At 42.9% G+C, this 16,001-nt stretch overlaps 1 protein-coding gene across 1 annotated transcript; it reads right to left on the reverse strand.

Annotated features, from left to right (window-relative positions):
* Window positions 1-8,134, reverse strand: LOC136472561 (serine/threonine-protein kinase SAPK8-like). Its single transcript, XM_066470290.1, has 9 exons — window positions 7,671-8,134; window positions 3,260-3,334; window positions 3,081-3,182; window positions 2,944-2,997; window positions 2,751-2,843; window positions 1,402-1,494; window positions 1,094-1,198; window positions 768-866; window positions 1-637 (listed from the first exon to the last, which is right to left on the reverse strand). The coding sequence occupies exons 1-9, from the start codon at window positions 7,860-7,862 to the stop codon at window positions 350-352; spliced, it is 1,101 nt and encodes a 366-aa protein (XP_066326387.1). The 5' UTR covers window positions 7,863-8,134; the 3' UTR covers window positions 1-349.
* Window positions 8,135-16,001: the final 7,867 nt, after the last annotated feature.

The raw sequence follows: 16,001 nt of genomic DNA on the forward strand, positions 1-16,001 counted from the left end.
TGCAGAAATCGGGAATACACCCAACACTGAGCAAAACCACTACCCGAGTCCAAATTCACAGATCAACATGAGTAGAAGTTTCTTGTACATATTTAACAGTAACACACAAGTCGAAGCCTGAGAGTATCCAAACCTCAGCAACCAGGATGCAAGGGGAGGCTAGTTTTACAAGCTGAGCAACCCCAGTTTGACTACAACATCTGTGTTCCACAGAACAGGTTGCGATTCGCTGAGAAAACTACAGGAGATTTTTCACAAAAGGATGCTAGCTCTTTGCCAGAGTATACAACATCAGGGCATCCCATGCCTGATTCTGATTGGTTCTTTGGTTGACTAGTGAGATGGTTACTCACATTGCGTACACAATCTCACCGCTGCTGTCAACATCCAGATCTGAGTCGGAGTCAAGATCATCCATGTCGTCGTCCATGTCCAATCCATCAGCTAGGACATTTATACTGCGAGAACAGGCAGGTGGTATGGTGGCCTCTGTCAAAATCTGCATGATCTGATCCATGGTCTGCATTGGCTGATCAGGCTCCTCATATTGGTTGCTCATGCTATCATCATCCATCAGATCAGCAGGAAGGTTCTTCAGGAACCAACTATGATTCCGGATTTCAGGGATTGTTATTCGCTGCATATTTTATATAACAAATAAAGACAACAAAATCAGATAAATATGACTAAACTCGAAGCAGCATATCTTCTGAACCTACTGTATCAGGAACAAAGCAAGATTACAACTACAACATACAACGACTTACCATAGCAGGATCTCCAACAAAAATCCTCGAAATTAGATGCCTGCACTCTGGAGATATGTTCACGTTGTCTGGAATTGCGTACTGAACGTTCAAGATGCGCTGTAACAAGATGACACTACCATTAGTTTAGTCGTTAGCTAAAACAGGAGAATGCATTAAGTGAAACATGCAGAGACTCAGAAGTAGCCGATCTAGTTTAGAGTTTAGCTGTGTGCTAGGACACACACACACACTCTATGACACACACAAACACACACACACACAAGCGCATGCACTCGTGTGCATTCAACTTGTATCCACGAATGTAAAAAAAAAAAAAAGATAACCTGAATTGTCTTGCGGAAGTTCTTAGGCTCTTCTGGGTCTTCAAAAGGATATGCACCAACAACCATTACATAGAGGGTTACACCACATGACCAAACATCAGCAATCTGTTTGTCATAAACAAATCATCAGTGAGGAGAAGCTTTCCTCATATAGGAGGTAACCAGACAGTTACCACTAAAAGAGAAATCATAAGTGAAAGTTTTCTGTGACACATGTTTATGGAACTACAGTGCACTGATGCAGAGGTATACGCAACTCTCAGAGACACATTTCTCAAGAGAAGTAAGGAAAGTGATAGCACAAGTACCTTGCCATCGTATTCTTTTTTCAACAGAACTTCAGGTGCAATATAAGCAGGTGTTCCAACGGTGGACTTCGGCTGGGAATGAAGAACAGATGACTGCAGAGAATAAAGAATGCATGGTATTGTCTGTTAAAAGGAATCTGACAACCCTATGATCATATTCATCATTCTACTACCATCTTGTAAACATTAAGCCATGGAACAACGGAACCTCAATGATTGCTAGCCACACACCCACACAAACATGTACTAGAACGCTATGTAGCACAGGCACGGATACGCATACCAGTATCAGGCAGATACACAAATACAGCATTTTTCTTAAAAACGATACACGGATACATTTTTAGTATTTTTAATAAATAAATAATAAGGCATATTAAAATTCTAAAAGCCGTAACAGACTAGCAGGAACTTTAAATTGCCTTGCATTTTTGCAATTGTGCTGTTCTGCTCATCTTTTTCATATTTCCATTTAGCCAACACTCCGACAGCCAAGCCTGCCCAGCATCTCCATCCAATTCTCAAAGTCCAAACTTGCAAAATCCAAATGAGAACATAAGCGCCTAGTGCAGAAGTAGAACTAGTTAAATAGAGGGAGGATTCAACTAAGCACATCACTTTGTACTTGAGGGCGAGGATTCAAGCTTGGAGGAGATGAGTAAATCACTGAAACAATTCCTTTCCCCTTTCAGTTCCAGTTCCAGTTCAGAATAATTTGACACCACTTTAAGCAAAGAGTCTAGATTAATTTGACATGGGGAACGGGGCAGGAAAGAGGCTACAGGAGAGAAGATGAAACATGGAAGAAATCACAGCTAACTCATCACCAGCTTGGTGCTGATTTATCGCCGGTGTGTGGTGAAGCTTGTCGCAGTGCCGTGTGCGTGTGGCGCCCACAAATTTCCAGCGTGCACCTTGCGGGTGATGTGCATCACCACAGCCACAGCCGCAGCCAGCTCAAGCATGCCACCGGCGCTGGGTCTCGTGGTGGGGACAGGCGAACAGCTGGACGAGCAGGAAGTCAGGCGGGCGGCGGCAGCAGTGGGCGTGTTGCATCACTGGCTGCATGGTGCGCATCAGCGCGTGTGAGTCGAGGGTTATAGTAGGCCTACTGGACTGGACCGTATCCACAAAACCCCTCAATACGTCTTCGCCCACGTATTGGAATTGCTCTTATTTATGTTTTTCCCCGATACTCCATGGAGACATCTCCATGCTGTATCCCATGCGTATCCGTATCGGATACATATCCAATACAACAGGGGTGACCTGACATATCCATGCAACTAAGCTTGAACGTAACACATAAATATGAGCTAGAATAAGATGAAGTTGGCATGTGTAAGAACCTTGGAATAACCGAAGTCACATATCTTCAAGCGAGGAGCATCACTCCCATCTAGAAGTGTGTTCTCCAGCTTCAGATCACGGTGGCATACTTGCTTGAAAATAAGAATAAAAAAAGGCAGCTCAGCACAATGCATGGCATGAGTAAACAGTAACAATAGGATGGAAGATATGCCATTATATAATAACTAATACCATTGAATGGCAGTAGCTTACTCCTGAAATGAGCTGCTGGAAGAAGTAGCGAGCCTGGAAAGATATATATGCATACTTAGTAGGATCAAGAAAGAGGTGTGTCAAGAAGAAAGATGAACTAAGTGGCAAGCACAAACCTCATCTTCACTGAATCGCACGTTCTTACATATTCTCTCAAAAAGCTCACCACCAGAGGCATATTCCATGACAATAGCAAGGTGGGTCGGTGTTAAAATAACCTAGACATACAAAGAAATTTAAAAAATGTTTAACAATGGAATTCTGGGGGAGAAGCAGCATCACAATCCAGACTCACCTCTTTAAACCTAATAATGTTAGGGTGTTTCAATGATCTATGGTTAATTATCTCACGCTGGACATTCTCATCTATCTGCACATGATAATGAAATACATATTAAAGAAAACCAAGATAAAACAATTGAGTGCAGTAAAAAATGGGTCTTTTCGCATTGCACAAGCGAGGGTAAAGCTTGCCACTGACACCCTTCCCCAGACTCCGCATAGAGCGGGAGTTCTCTGCACTGGGTACGCCCTCTAGCATTTATGGTAGAAAAAAGAAAATGCACAAAAGAAAACAGATTTAAGGAACCATGGACATTGTAAATCAAATCACCAAATGAATGAGAGAGAAAATTCCATAAAATTAGACCTAATGTCTTGCTATTGATAGAGATCATAAATAATATTGGGCCTTTAGTATGAATTGATGTTGGTCTCTCTGGGGTGGAAGCCAAAATCAAAGGAATGTAACAAGAATCTGTTCAGCTATCCTTGGTTTCAGAAGTTCAAAATTTTATTGACTAATGATTATTTATTCTATCAAAAACTACCAGACCGGATGGCCACAACAACAGTAAAGCAATGGTATTAAAAACAATGCACAGGTACCCCCAGTTAGAAATACACATGGATAAAACATGTTCATTCAGTAAAGAGCTTATGCGTCAATGCAATTGCATGCCTGGATGGAGCTGAATGAGATGGAATTATTAGTACAAGCACTTCATAGTGTATCAAAAGGATTCCACTTTGCCCCCACCTCACTACGCTATCAAACGTGTCAGCTCTTGTAGAATGTCACAAGTATGCAACTACCTCAATATTAGGGAACAGAAAAGGCTTGCAAAACCTTTTCCCAGTATAATGTGGTTTTGTGAAATTCATGCAATATTTTGTTGGGTCCTAGACAAATACTGTTTCAATTTCTTTTTATAAGACATACACTCCTATGCATCAAGTAGTAGAAGTTAGTTGTGGCATAGAGTTATGGAGCATCATTACCAATTAGATAACAGATTTCTTGGGCCAAATCATACACCATTACTGCAGCTCGATTAAAATTCGATGCAGTATCCACAAATGTTGAAACCAGATGGATGGATAGATTTTTACATATAGGATCAATGGATCATGCCTGATGGCAGGCCCATCCCGGCGCATGTGCAACCTGTGCGCTAGCACAGGGCCCCTCAAGATTAGTCTATATATTAATCAGCATTAGTAATACAACAACAACAAAGCCTTTAAGTCCCAAACAAGTTGGGGTAGGCTAGAGTTGAAACCCAACAGAAGCAATCAAGGTTCAGGCACGTGAATAGCTGTCTTCCAAGCACTCCTATCTAAGGCTAAGTCTTTGGGTATATTCCATCCTTTCAAGTCTCCTTTTATTGCCTCTACCCAAGTCAACTTCGGTCTTCCTCTGTCTCTCTTCACGTTACTATCCTGACTTAGGATTCCACTACGCACCGGTGCATCTGGAGGTCTCCGTTGCACATGTCCAAACCATCTCAACCGGTGTTGGACAAGCTTTTCTTCAATTGACGCTACCCCTAATCTCTCACGTATATCATCGTTCCGAACTCGATCCCTTCTTGTATGACCGCAAATCCAACGCAACATACGCATTTCCGCGACATTTAGCTGTTGAATATGTCGTCTTTTCGTAGGCCAACATTCTGCACCATACAACATAGCAGGTCTAATCGCCGTCCTATAAAACTTGCCTTTTAGCTTCTGTGGTACCCTTTTGTCACATAGGACACCAGACGCTTGCCGCCACTTCATCCACCCTGCTTTGATTCTATGGCTAACATCTTCATCAATATCCCCGTCCCTCTGTAGCATTGATCCTAAATATCGAAAGGTATCATTCCTAGGCACTACTTGACCTTCCAAACTAACATCTTCCTCCTCCCGAGTAGTAGTGCCGAAGTCACATCTCATATACTCAGTTTTAGTTCTACTAAGTCTAAAACCTTTGGACTCCAAAGTCTCCCGCCATAACTCCAGTTTCTGATTCACTCCTGTCCGGCTTTCATCAACTAGCACTACATCGTCCGCGAAAAGCATACACCAAGGGATGTCCCCTTGTATGTCCCTTGTGACCTCATCCATCACTAAAGCAAACAAATAAGGGCTCAAAGCTGACCCTTGATGTAGTCCTATCCTTATCGGGAAGTCATCCGTGCATTAGTAATGTTAGCCTATAATACAAGAGAAAAGAGTAGCACTAACTATCCATATGCAAATATTTGTATTTTTCTCTTGCCACATGCAAATCAAAAACTATCTTTCATAAGGGGACTGATTCTCTGAATCTATTTTTTCTTGCATGGATTAATCCTGATTTCAGCCTAAAAATCCTACTACACTATGAATCTCCCCCAGGTGTCCCTCTCTCTTTGCTTATGGGCATAGTTCTATTATCTATCCTATTTTGCTTTCTTTCACCTAGGTCCAGCTTCAATTGATTGATTGGGATCAATTTGTATTCTAGACATGTTTGCACTGTGACTATGGGATCTACTTCTTGTTGGATCGGAGCATCAAGACTCAAGAGAAATAGAAGCCACAATACTAAGTACTAACCAGATCAATATTATTTCAACCGGCATATGCCTAGAACCAGTGGCGGATCCAGAAACGGACCAAGAGGGGGGCTAAATACTTGAAGAGTATAAGTCATACTAGTCATACACTAATAGAAGGCTAAAATCGATGCGATTCTTTCAAAGTAATAATATTCAGCATTTTGAAGCAATCTGACAGGGGAGATGATTTTTTTTTTTTTTTGATATAGACAGGGGAGATGTTTGCAACAAAGAAACTAAGTAATGAGCTGGAATAATGAAACTAGAATAATCTCATCGGGCAAAAGGCCATTAATTGAAATTAAGAAACGTACAGACCAAGGGGGCAGCAGGAGCACCGAGAACACCTAGGCTGTGAAAGGGGCTGTTGGACCGGATTGGAAGATCTGTTCATGAGGATTTTGGCCCACGAGGGGGGCTGCAGCACCCCCAGCCCCCCTGCAGATCCGCCCCTGCCTAGAACTGTTCTTCTTGAATTTCTAACCATGTTAATTTTGTTCTTTTCTGTTGCACCAAAAGTTTTGTTTTCTAAAAGTTGGATTTGAAAATATGACTATGTCTATGAAAAGCGTAGAAATAAAGAAAAAGGAATATGGATGCTGATTTGATTGTAGAAAGGGGCTATCAATAGGTCATACGAAGTAGTAATACAATGAATAATTATTGATGTTGTTGCTATTTGTTTATTTAGTATTTACATTTGAGGCCTAAATAAGAAGCGCACAGGGCCCATATATTTTATGGACAGCCCTGCCTGATGGCTAACACCAAGCAGTAAGAGTGAAGTCTAGGCTAAAATCAGCTGGCACAGAAGCATAGTCCCAATAAGTCAGCTACCTGTGTTATTAGCAATCATTATTTGCTGCTATGTTTGGATTGAAACAAAATGGGTCGGACATTAGGAGCCTAGGAGATACTTCAAAATAAGGAATTTTTTTTCTTTTTTATGCAATGCAAAACGGGGAAACATATTCCAGGATTAACTAACTCAATATTTCTAATCCTACAGAACATATTTTTACTAAATCTGCATAAAATAAATCCAACTATATATATATATATATATATATATATATATATATATATATATATATATATATATATATATTGAGACCAAATAACCTGTGAGATCGTAGTGGTGGCAGCATGTGAGTGTGGCGCTTGTGACCTGCGTTCGATCCCCAGGGTGGCACAGGTCACGGGGGCGAAATATTATTTTCAAGAAAATAAAAAACAAATAGGTAGCAGCCATGGCCACATCTCTTGATAAACTCGCTAAAGAATCAAGCAATCTAGATATTGTATATTTGATGCTGTTAACTGGTAACTCCAAGCTCACAAGTCACAACCACCTTCCAGCATCCTGCGGCATATCAAAATTATGATGTTCGCTTGAGCAAACAGGGTGATTAAATTATTATTTCGATTCAGTCCAGACTGGACCTAAATCAGCATAAGCTTGCTTGTTTAATGATTGTGGTGGCAAATGCTTAGCCCCAAATACAGCACACCCAAACAAAATTTCACAGGAACAAAACTATAATTCGTGCATACTCAGCATATCCTGCGTATCAGATGGAACAAACAGCAAAAGGCCACAGCTGATATTCACTCAAACAACAAATAATAACCTAAATGCACACAAATGTCATCCTCGGGGTGAAATACGGTCCCTACGACCCTACCCCCACGGCAGGACCCAAAGGATTCGCATCCCAAATCGAATAGCCCCCTCGGAACGCAAACGCCGTTCGGTGGAATCGATGGGTTATTGATTAACTACAGTCAGCACCGAATCGAATCCACAGGGGAGGGAGAAGGGGATCAGCGCGATACCTTCTCGCCGCGCTCGATGTACTTGACGGCGACGAGTTCGCTGGTGCGGCGGTCGCGCATGAGGCGGGCAACGCCGAAGTTGCCGGAGCCGATGTCGCGCACGAGCTCGTACCGGTTGCTGTCGTGCATGATCGGCATGTCCATGCCCGGCCCCACAGTCAGGGCGGCCCGATCCGGCGCCGGCCCTGCCATGGCCTGAGACGGCGATCAACGGAGGCTAGGGTTGGTAGTGGTAGGATTCCGTGACCCGGGGCCCCCGGGCGCAGGCTCCAAGTCCCAGCTGCTCCTCGCGCTCTCTCCCACACACGCCCACGCTCTCTCGCAGTAGTCTCGCTCCTCGTTTCCTCTCAAATCGCCGAAGAGCCTGCTCTCTCTACGGTCGACGACGAGTTGGTGATGTCACTGGCCGACCAAGAGAGAGAAAGGCTTTTATCACCTTGCTAACCGCTTTGGGGCTTGGTGAGTTCTGCTGTACTGTTGTTTTATCGGGTGTGTCGTCTTTTGGGATCTTTGTATGTGCTCTAAGGCCTTGTTTAGTTCGTGAAATTTGGATTTTGGGACTACTGTAGTACCTTCGTTTTTATTTGGCAAATAGTGTCCAAATATTGACTAATTAGGCTTAAAACGTTCGTCTCGCAATTTCCCACCAAACTGTGCAATTAGTTTTTCTTTTCGTCTACATTTAATGCTCCATGCACGGGCCGCAAACATTCGATGTGACAGGTACTGTAGCAACTTTTTGGATTTTGGGGTGGAACTAAACCAGGCCTAAGTATAATAACTTTTTTTTAATAAAACTGTAAATATAAATAAGTCTATGCATTTATGCACTGCTCAAAATGGGGATCTTAAGAGAATTAAATAATTACTCCCTCTGTTCTAAAAACCTAGATGTTTTAGTTTTGTCCAAAGTCAAATAATCTAAAGTTTAACCAAATTTATATTAGAATGATAATTTTATATTACTAAATAAGTATCATTAGATTTATCCTGCAACATATTTTTATGGTACACCTATTTGGTGTCATAAATGTTAGCAAATCTTTCTATAGATTTGATCAAGCCTAAAATAGTTTGACTTCGGGCAAAATTAAAACATCCCGTTTTTAGGATAGAGAGAGTACAAAAAAAATTACTAGATGCTGTGAAAAAAGAAGAGCAAAACATGTTGATACCGATATGGCAGCAATATAAAATGAGAAACACATCACATTTCCCTGACAAGGTAGTGTCTAGTAATTTTGGTAGTCCTTGTTTGAAAGATAATATTGTGGCTCAAACGTTAGAATTCGTGTCATTTAGGCTCAAAAAATGTTTGTGGACAAAAGTCAGATCAGGATTTCAATTGGAATGTGCTGAATAGTACAGCAAGAAAAATTGTATTCGATGTAAACTTTTTTTGTAACTTATTACTTGGTGTGCCTCATTCTCAAGGTAGAACTAGGGAACAGAATGGTAGCTTTACTTGAGTCTAACTTCTTTCTACCATGTATAGCCAGGGAAGCCACCACCGGTGAAGAAAAAAAATAGTAGCTTTACTAACTTCCAATTGGTTTTTGGGAAAAAAAAAACTTCATAGATAGTGACAGGAAAAATCAAAGCCATAACAAGCTTCATCAAACAGGTCCCAGTATAGCTATAAATCAACCACACTATGATAGTGGAGCACTTCCTCTTTCCCCTTTGGCTTGGCACCGACGAAGCAAGCTGCCGCTAGCCAGGCTTTATAGCTGCAATGCTAGCTCGTTTGGAATTGTAGCAACACTGTAGCAAAAAGGTGGTTTTCTCTCTCGTGCTTTTTTCTATCTCACTGTAGCAAAAAATACTATAGCGCGCGGGGAAAAGCCAGGAAACCTGGCTTCGATGAACAGAGCCGATGTCAGTGAGAGGGGAGGAGAGGAGAGAGAAAACGGCTTCTGCTACAGTACTGCTACAGTGTTTTGTCAGACAAGTCGGGGCGGCTGCGAGCCGTGCCAAACGGGCCCTTAAACAGGGCCTTGGTCCGCGTATGGTTCGGCTCGCACTGCCACAGCGGCTGCCACTGGCCAGGCTTTACAGCTGCAATGCCAGCTCGTTTAGTCCGCATATGGCTCGCACTGGCGAAGCAGGGTACCACTAGCCAGGCTTTACAGCCGCAATGCAGCTCGTTTGGTCCGTGTACTCATGCAACCAGGCCACTGAGGGCTAATGTTTGGTTGTCCGTGGCCCACAGCTCTTGCTCTCACACGAAATGCATCCACGCGTGTCCTTCCGCATCAAGCGATTTCGTTTCTCGGGTGCCAGGCCACGTGGGCCTTTCTGCATCGCCAGGGCCGAGCCGAAGTGAACACCCAGGCAACCAATCACTTGCGCACTACACCAGATGGGCCGGGCCAGGCCAAATACATGTATTTTCTCCCTATTTAGGTTTACTTGTCAGCAACTTTTTACTGTAGCAAATTTGATCATCTATTTTTCTTTTAAAAAAAATCTTAGATACTTCAATGTATATAACACTAATGAAGTATGTTCAATAAAGAATCATATATGTGAAAACTTATGCATCTAAAAATCTTTTGCAGAAAAAAACGTATGATCAAAATGCTATAGTAAAAATTCGGTTACAAATAAACGAAAACGGAGTTAGTAACCCATCACACCCATAGTCACCGCACACAGGGGCGGAGCTTTATTGAGGCCAACATAGGCCATGGCCACCCCTGTCCTTTTGTGATTATTACCACTATATATATACTATATATTTCTTTGCTATACCATAAAATAACCATCAAATTTCCATATAATCTGTTAGTTGGCCCCTACTTCCTTTGGTTCCATGCTCCGCCACTGACCGCGCATCAAAGGAGACAAATGATAAACCAGCCAATTAAAATGGAAGTTTTGCAATATATTTTGCACTATTTAGTTTTTTGAACTCTAATTTGCACAATGTTGATGAAGAACTCGATAGGAATGGGTATAACATTTGTAATCTTCCACTACTAGAAATATCCACTTCTATGACGAAAATGTTAATGACGAATCTGAAATAGTCATAGAAGAGCGTTTTTATGACGAATATTCTGTTTCGTCATAGATCGGTGGTGACGATCCTGCAACCCTCCCTTTCTTTAATAAAATCAGGCATCGTCACAAAAAAAAACGTCATAGAAGAGCACATGGTTTCGTCACAGATCACTCGCGCGACTCATCTATGACAATCTCCATTAAAACTGTGATGAACAGAGCTTTGTCATTGAACTAATTACACATCTTGACAAATAATATTCGATCTGTAATGAACGGCTTCGTCATAGATCTCCACACGGTACTTTCTCTATTCGACGTGTACCTGTGGGACCTACAGTTACTCATCCGTGATGCTTGCAATTCATCATAAAAGTCTCCGCACGATCATATCTCCATGCGCGATTTTGTGGCCCACAGCTCTTGCTCTCACACGAAATGCATCCACGCATGTCCGTCCGCATCAAGCGATTTCGTTTCTCGGGTGCCAGGCCACGTGGGCCTTTCTGCATCGCCAGGGCCAAGCCAAAGTGAACACCCAGGCAACCAATCACTTGCGCACTACACCAGATGGGCCGGGCTAGGCCAAATACATGTAACCAATCACACCCATAGTCACCGCACACAGGGGCGGAGCTTTATTGAGGCCAACATGGGCCATGGCCACCCCTGTCCTTTTGTGATTATTACCACTATATATATACTATATATTTCTTTGCTATACCATAAAATAACCATCAAATTTCCATATAACTAGCAGGTAACCCCGCGCTTTGCGCGGGTAATAGTGGGGAAAAAAGATTTGTACTACGTCGCTAAAAAAAATTGTTACTGTTCCTTAATGGGACAGGACTGTTCGTAGTAACCCGTACTGTTTATAAAACCTGTTACTGTTCACAAAACCGTTACTGTTTATCTCGAAAAGCATCGCGCGTTGACTGTGCCGGTAACAGTGATCTGTGAGAGCGACGGAAGTTGGGCGGTTGCACGCTCTTTATATATATATATATGTATAGATCTGTTAGTTGGCCCCTACTTCCTTTGGTTCCATGCTCCGCCACTGACCACGCATCAAAGGAGACAAATGATAAACCAGCCAATTAAAATGGAAGTTTTGCAATATATTTTGCACTATTTAGTTTTTTGAACTCTAATTTGCACAATGTTGATGAAGAACTCGATAGGAACGGGTATAACATTTGTAATCTTCCACTACTAGAAATATCCACTTCTATGACGAAAATATTAATGATGAATCCAAAATCGTCATAGAAGAGCGCTTTTTATGACGAATATTTCTGTTTCGTCATAGATCGGCGGTGACGATCCTGCAACCCTCCCTTTCTATGACAAAATCAGGCATCGCCACAAAAAATGTCATAGAAGAGCACATGGTTTCATCATAGATCACTCGCGCGACTCATCTATGGCAATCTCCTTTAAAACTGTGACGAACAGGGCTTTGTCATTGAACTAATTACACATCTGTGATGAACAATATTCGATCTGTAACGAACAGCTTCGTCATAGATCTCCACATGGTACTTTCTCCATCCGACGTGTACCTGTGGGACCTACAGTTACTCATCCGTGATGCTTGCAATTCGTCATAAAAGTCTCCGCTCGATCATATCTCCATGCGATATGTACCTGTGGGACCCTTCTCCATCCGACGCGTACCTACGGGACCTATAGTTACTCATCTACGACGCTTGCAATTTGTCATAAAAGTCTTCGCTCGTCCTTTCTCCGTCTGACGTATACTTGTAGGACCCTTCAGCATCCGACCTTTGGGACCCGACGGCTTACATGTCACGTGTACCTATGGGACTGTTCTCCATCTCCATCCGACCTATGGGGCCCGATGACCCATCTCCATCTGACCTGTGGGACCCGACGGCTTGCGTGTCACTTGACGGTTGTAATTCATCATAAAAGTCTCCGCTCGATCCTTCTGCATCTAACCTGTGGGACCCGACGACTTACGTGTCACGTGTACCTATGGGCACTTTCTCCATCTCCATCCGACCTGTGGGACCCGATGGTTTGTGTGTCACTTGTACCATGTGTGTCGTCGGGGTTTAATTTCTCAAAAAGGTATGATACTTGGGAGTCGAACACGAGATCTGGAGCAAGGATTGAAGCATCTTTACTATAAGGAAAATGGACCCTAGGCCCATTTACTTTGGATTTTGGTGTTTGATGACCAACAACCATCAAATTAGACTAATGAATTTGCAAGTGATTATTTTGTAGTTCAATAGGGTGCAAGATGTGACATTGGACGAAGGCGACGTGATGATCCCACGATCAACACTTTAAACAAAACCTTAGAAGCACAAGAGAAGATCCAGGATATCAAGCAAAGTCCAAGCACAAAGATAGGAACCAAGCCGGACATAAGATCATGAAGAAACGAGCTCACAGAGGTGATCGGACGCTGGCTTATAGCAATCGGACTCTTCGATCAAGAGGCTCAACAACAAAAGGCATCAGCAACAGCGATCGAACTTTGAATAGTAAAGTAACCGGACGCACCGATGGTACTGTTCATCATCACTGGCAACACATTCAGTACTGACCGGACACTAGCAGCAAATTGATCGGACATAGGACTGCAGCGTCCGATCAAGTATAGAAAGGTTCTAGAGCGGCGAAATTGTGACCGGACACGTCTGGTGGCATGTGACCGGACGCTGGCAGCATCCGATTAGCTGATCACGGCTCTAATGGTTAGGACGACCGAACATGTCCGGTTAGGATGTGATTAGTATCTGGTCAGTAGCAGAAAAGCAGAATTTCATCCCCAACGACTACTTTCTTAGTGGGGCTTATAAATAGACTCCCAACAGGCCATTTGAGTAGTACGGAGCTGAGAAAACATATCAAGGGTGTTAGCACACTATTTTAGTGATCTCTACTTGCATATTGCTTAGTGATTCATTAGGTGATTAGCGTAGGTACTTTGTGAAGTGCTTAGGTTGATTAGACCACTGCTTATGCGCTTGCTCTAGGTTTAGGCCTAGTGTTTAGTGAGGTTTGTATACCTCTTACCACTCAGTGCTTACGCGCACCATTATTGTACATCGGAGAGGCTTGTAGTCTTGCGAGATCACACAAACTGTGTTTGTGGTGTAACCGTCACCATGTACCAAAGGAAACAAGACCCACGACGGTTCGGTCGGAAGCTTGATAGTGAAGACAGCGGGGGGCGGTCTAGGAGAGGCTTGCCAGAAGGTACACTGGAGACCCACTTGCGCATGGAGAAGGCCCAGGGCTATCCATGGAGTTACCCAACTGGGAGCTTGGCCCTTGTGAGAGATTCCTTGCGAGGGGCTCCAACGAGGACTAGGGGGAAGCTTACATGCTTCTCGATACCTCGGTAAAAATACCAGAGTCATCGATAGGAGTTTGCATATCTCTACCTTGCTCTTTAGCTTCTGCATTTACATTGTATACATTACTCCTTTTGCGGTAGAGATAACAACACACTAGTAAAACCGTAGTTGCACATTTAGATAGTTTATCTTTTGCATAGGTTTTGCTAAGGTTAGAAAAAGAGGCCATAGTTTAGAGTCGAACTTTTAAGGTGCCTAATTCACCCCCCTCTTAGGCGTCATGATCCCCTTCATTTACCATTGCGCTAGACACCTGGCTGTGCTGACATCTCTTTGGAGTCGCTATAGTATCCTATTAGCTATGTAACAGGTTGACCTAAATTGGATATATCCCTACAAGTGGAAAAATTTTTGTGCCCGCTGGACTTGCGGCGGCGGTGGTGGCGACGGAGACGGAGGATCCTTGATCTGCTGTGGTGGCTTAGATGTCCTTTTAGTGGTGGGGCGGGGCTCTCCTGGTGGAGCGTGGTGGCATTGGTGTCCGCGTGATCAGGTGTGTGCCGCGGCAAAGGTGGCTTACAGCCGAGCCATGCCAGTTCATTGAACAAAGGTATAAGTACCTTCTTCTATGATTATAGGACTCCATTTTCTGTACACGATAAAGTAAAGAACACATAAAGAAAGGCTATTCTGTATGAATTTCAATTGAAATCAATGCTTTTGTCACACAAAAATAGAAAACCAGACTGTCCCATAGTATGATATGAACAAATGCACAAATTAGTGCTCTCAAACACTATATGCTTTGTTCTAATGCTAGTTTTGCCATTGTCCACCCAATGGTGGAAACTCTAACGGACTTTGCATACTTTTGCTGCAACAGATGGACAAATCCTAGATTCCTAATGGGAGACCATTCTCGCCGACGTTCATCAAAGGAGTTGAAGAGTTAATAGATATGGTTAAACAAAAATACCCAGAGCAAAACATCCCTTGCTCGTGTACACATTGTCTTAACTAGGTGGTTAAAACTTGGCAGGAGGTGAAGGATGACTTACTTATATACAGAATGTCACCCACATACACGACATGGATTCATCATGGGAAAGAGGGAGGAGGTACTGACATTATAGAGCCATCAGATGTGCATGGATCTCATCATGATGGTTGGATTGTGGAGGAGGAGTAGGAGGACCACAACGATAACATATTACACGATTTTGATGATTTAGCTCAAAATCTGTTGACATCTGAAGAGCGGGCTAGAAGAGTCCCAAAGTTTGAAAGAGTGTTGGATGAGTTGAAGCAATATGTTTCTTCTAGATCTACCTCTCAAGATTCTCCTTCCTTGCCAGGTTGCTCTATATCAAGTCCCACTATTGAGTTAGCAACAACTATTTTGATGCACTGTTGGCGTTGTTGTCAGATGCATTCCCTAGCAGCAACGTACCAAAATCATGTGAGGAGGCCCGTAAATATATTCGAGAATTGGGACAAGGTTATGAAAGTATCCATGCATGCAAGAAAAACTGTGTGTTGTTTTGAGATGATCATGAGGAATTGCAAGCATGCCCAAAATGCAAAAAGTCTAGATGGGAGGATGCAGATGGTAGCAGGCGGGTTCCTCATAAGGTTTTGAGGCATTTTCCTCTAATACTGAGGTTGTAGGGTTTCTTTGCTTCTCGAGGAACAACAGCGGACGCCGAATGGCACGAGACTAAGTGAGAGAAGAATACCGATGAAATGAGCCATCTAGCAGACGGGGAGGCATGGCAGGACTTTAATAGAAAGCACCCAAGTTTTGTAGATGATCCAAGAAACTTGAGGCTTGCCATCACCATAGATGGTTTCAATCCATTTGGCAACTTTAGCTCAACATATTGTATGTGGCCTATTCTTGTAACGTCTCTAAACCTACCACCATGGGAATGTGTGAACCCATCGAATTGCTTTATGTCTCTACTGATCCTGGGCCCAACCTCTCTAA

Source organism: Miscanthus floridulus, chromosome 1 (assembly GCF_019320115.1).
Source record: "Miscanthus floridulus cultivar M001 chromosome 1, ASM1932011v1, whole genome shotgun sequence".
In the NCBI taxonomy this organism is placed as follows: Eukaryota; Viridiplantae; Streptophyta; class Magnoliopsida; order Poales; family Poaceae; genus Miscanthus; species Miscanthus floridulus.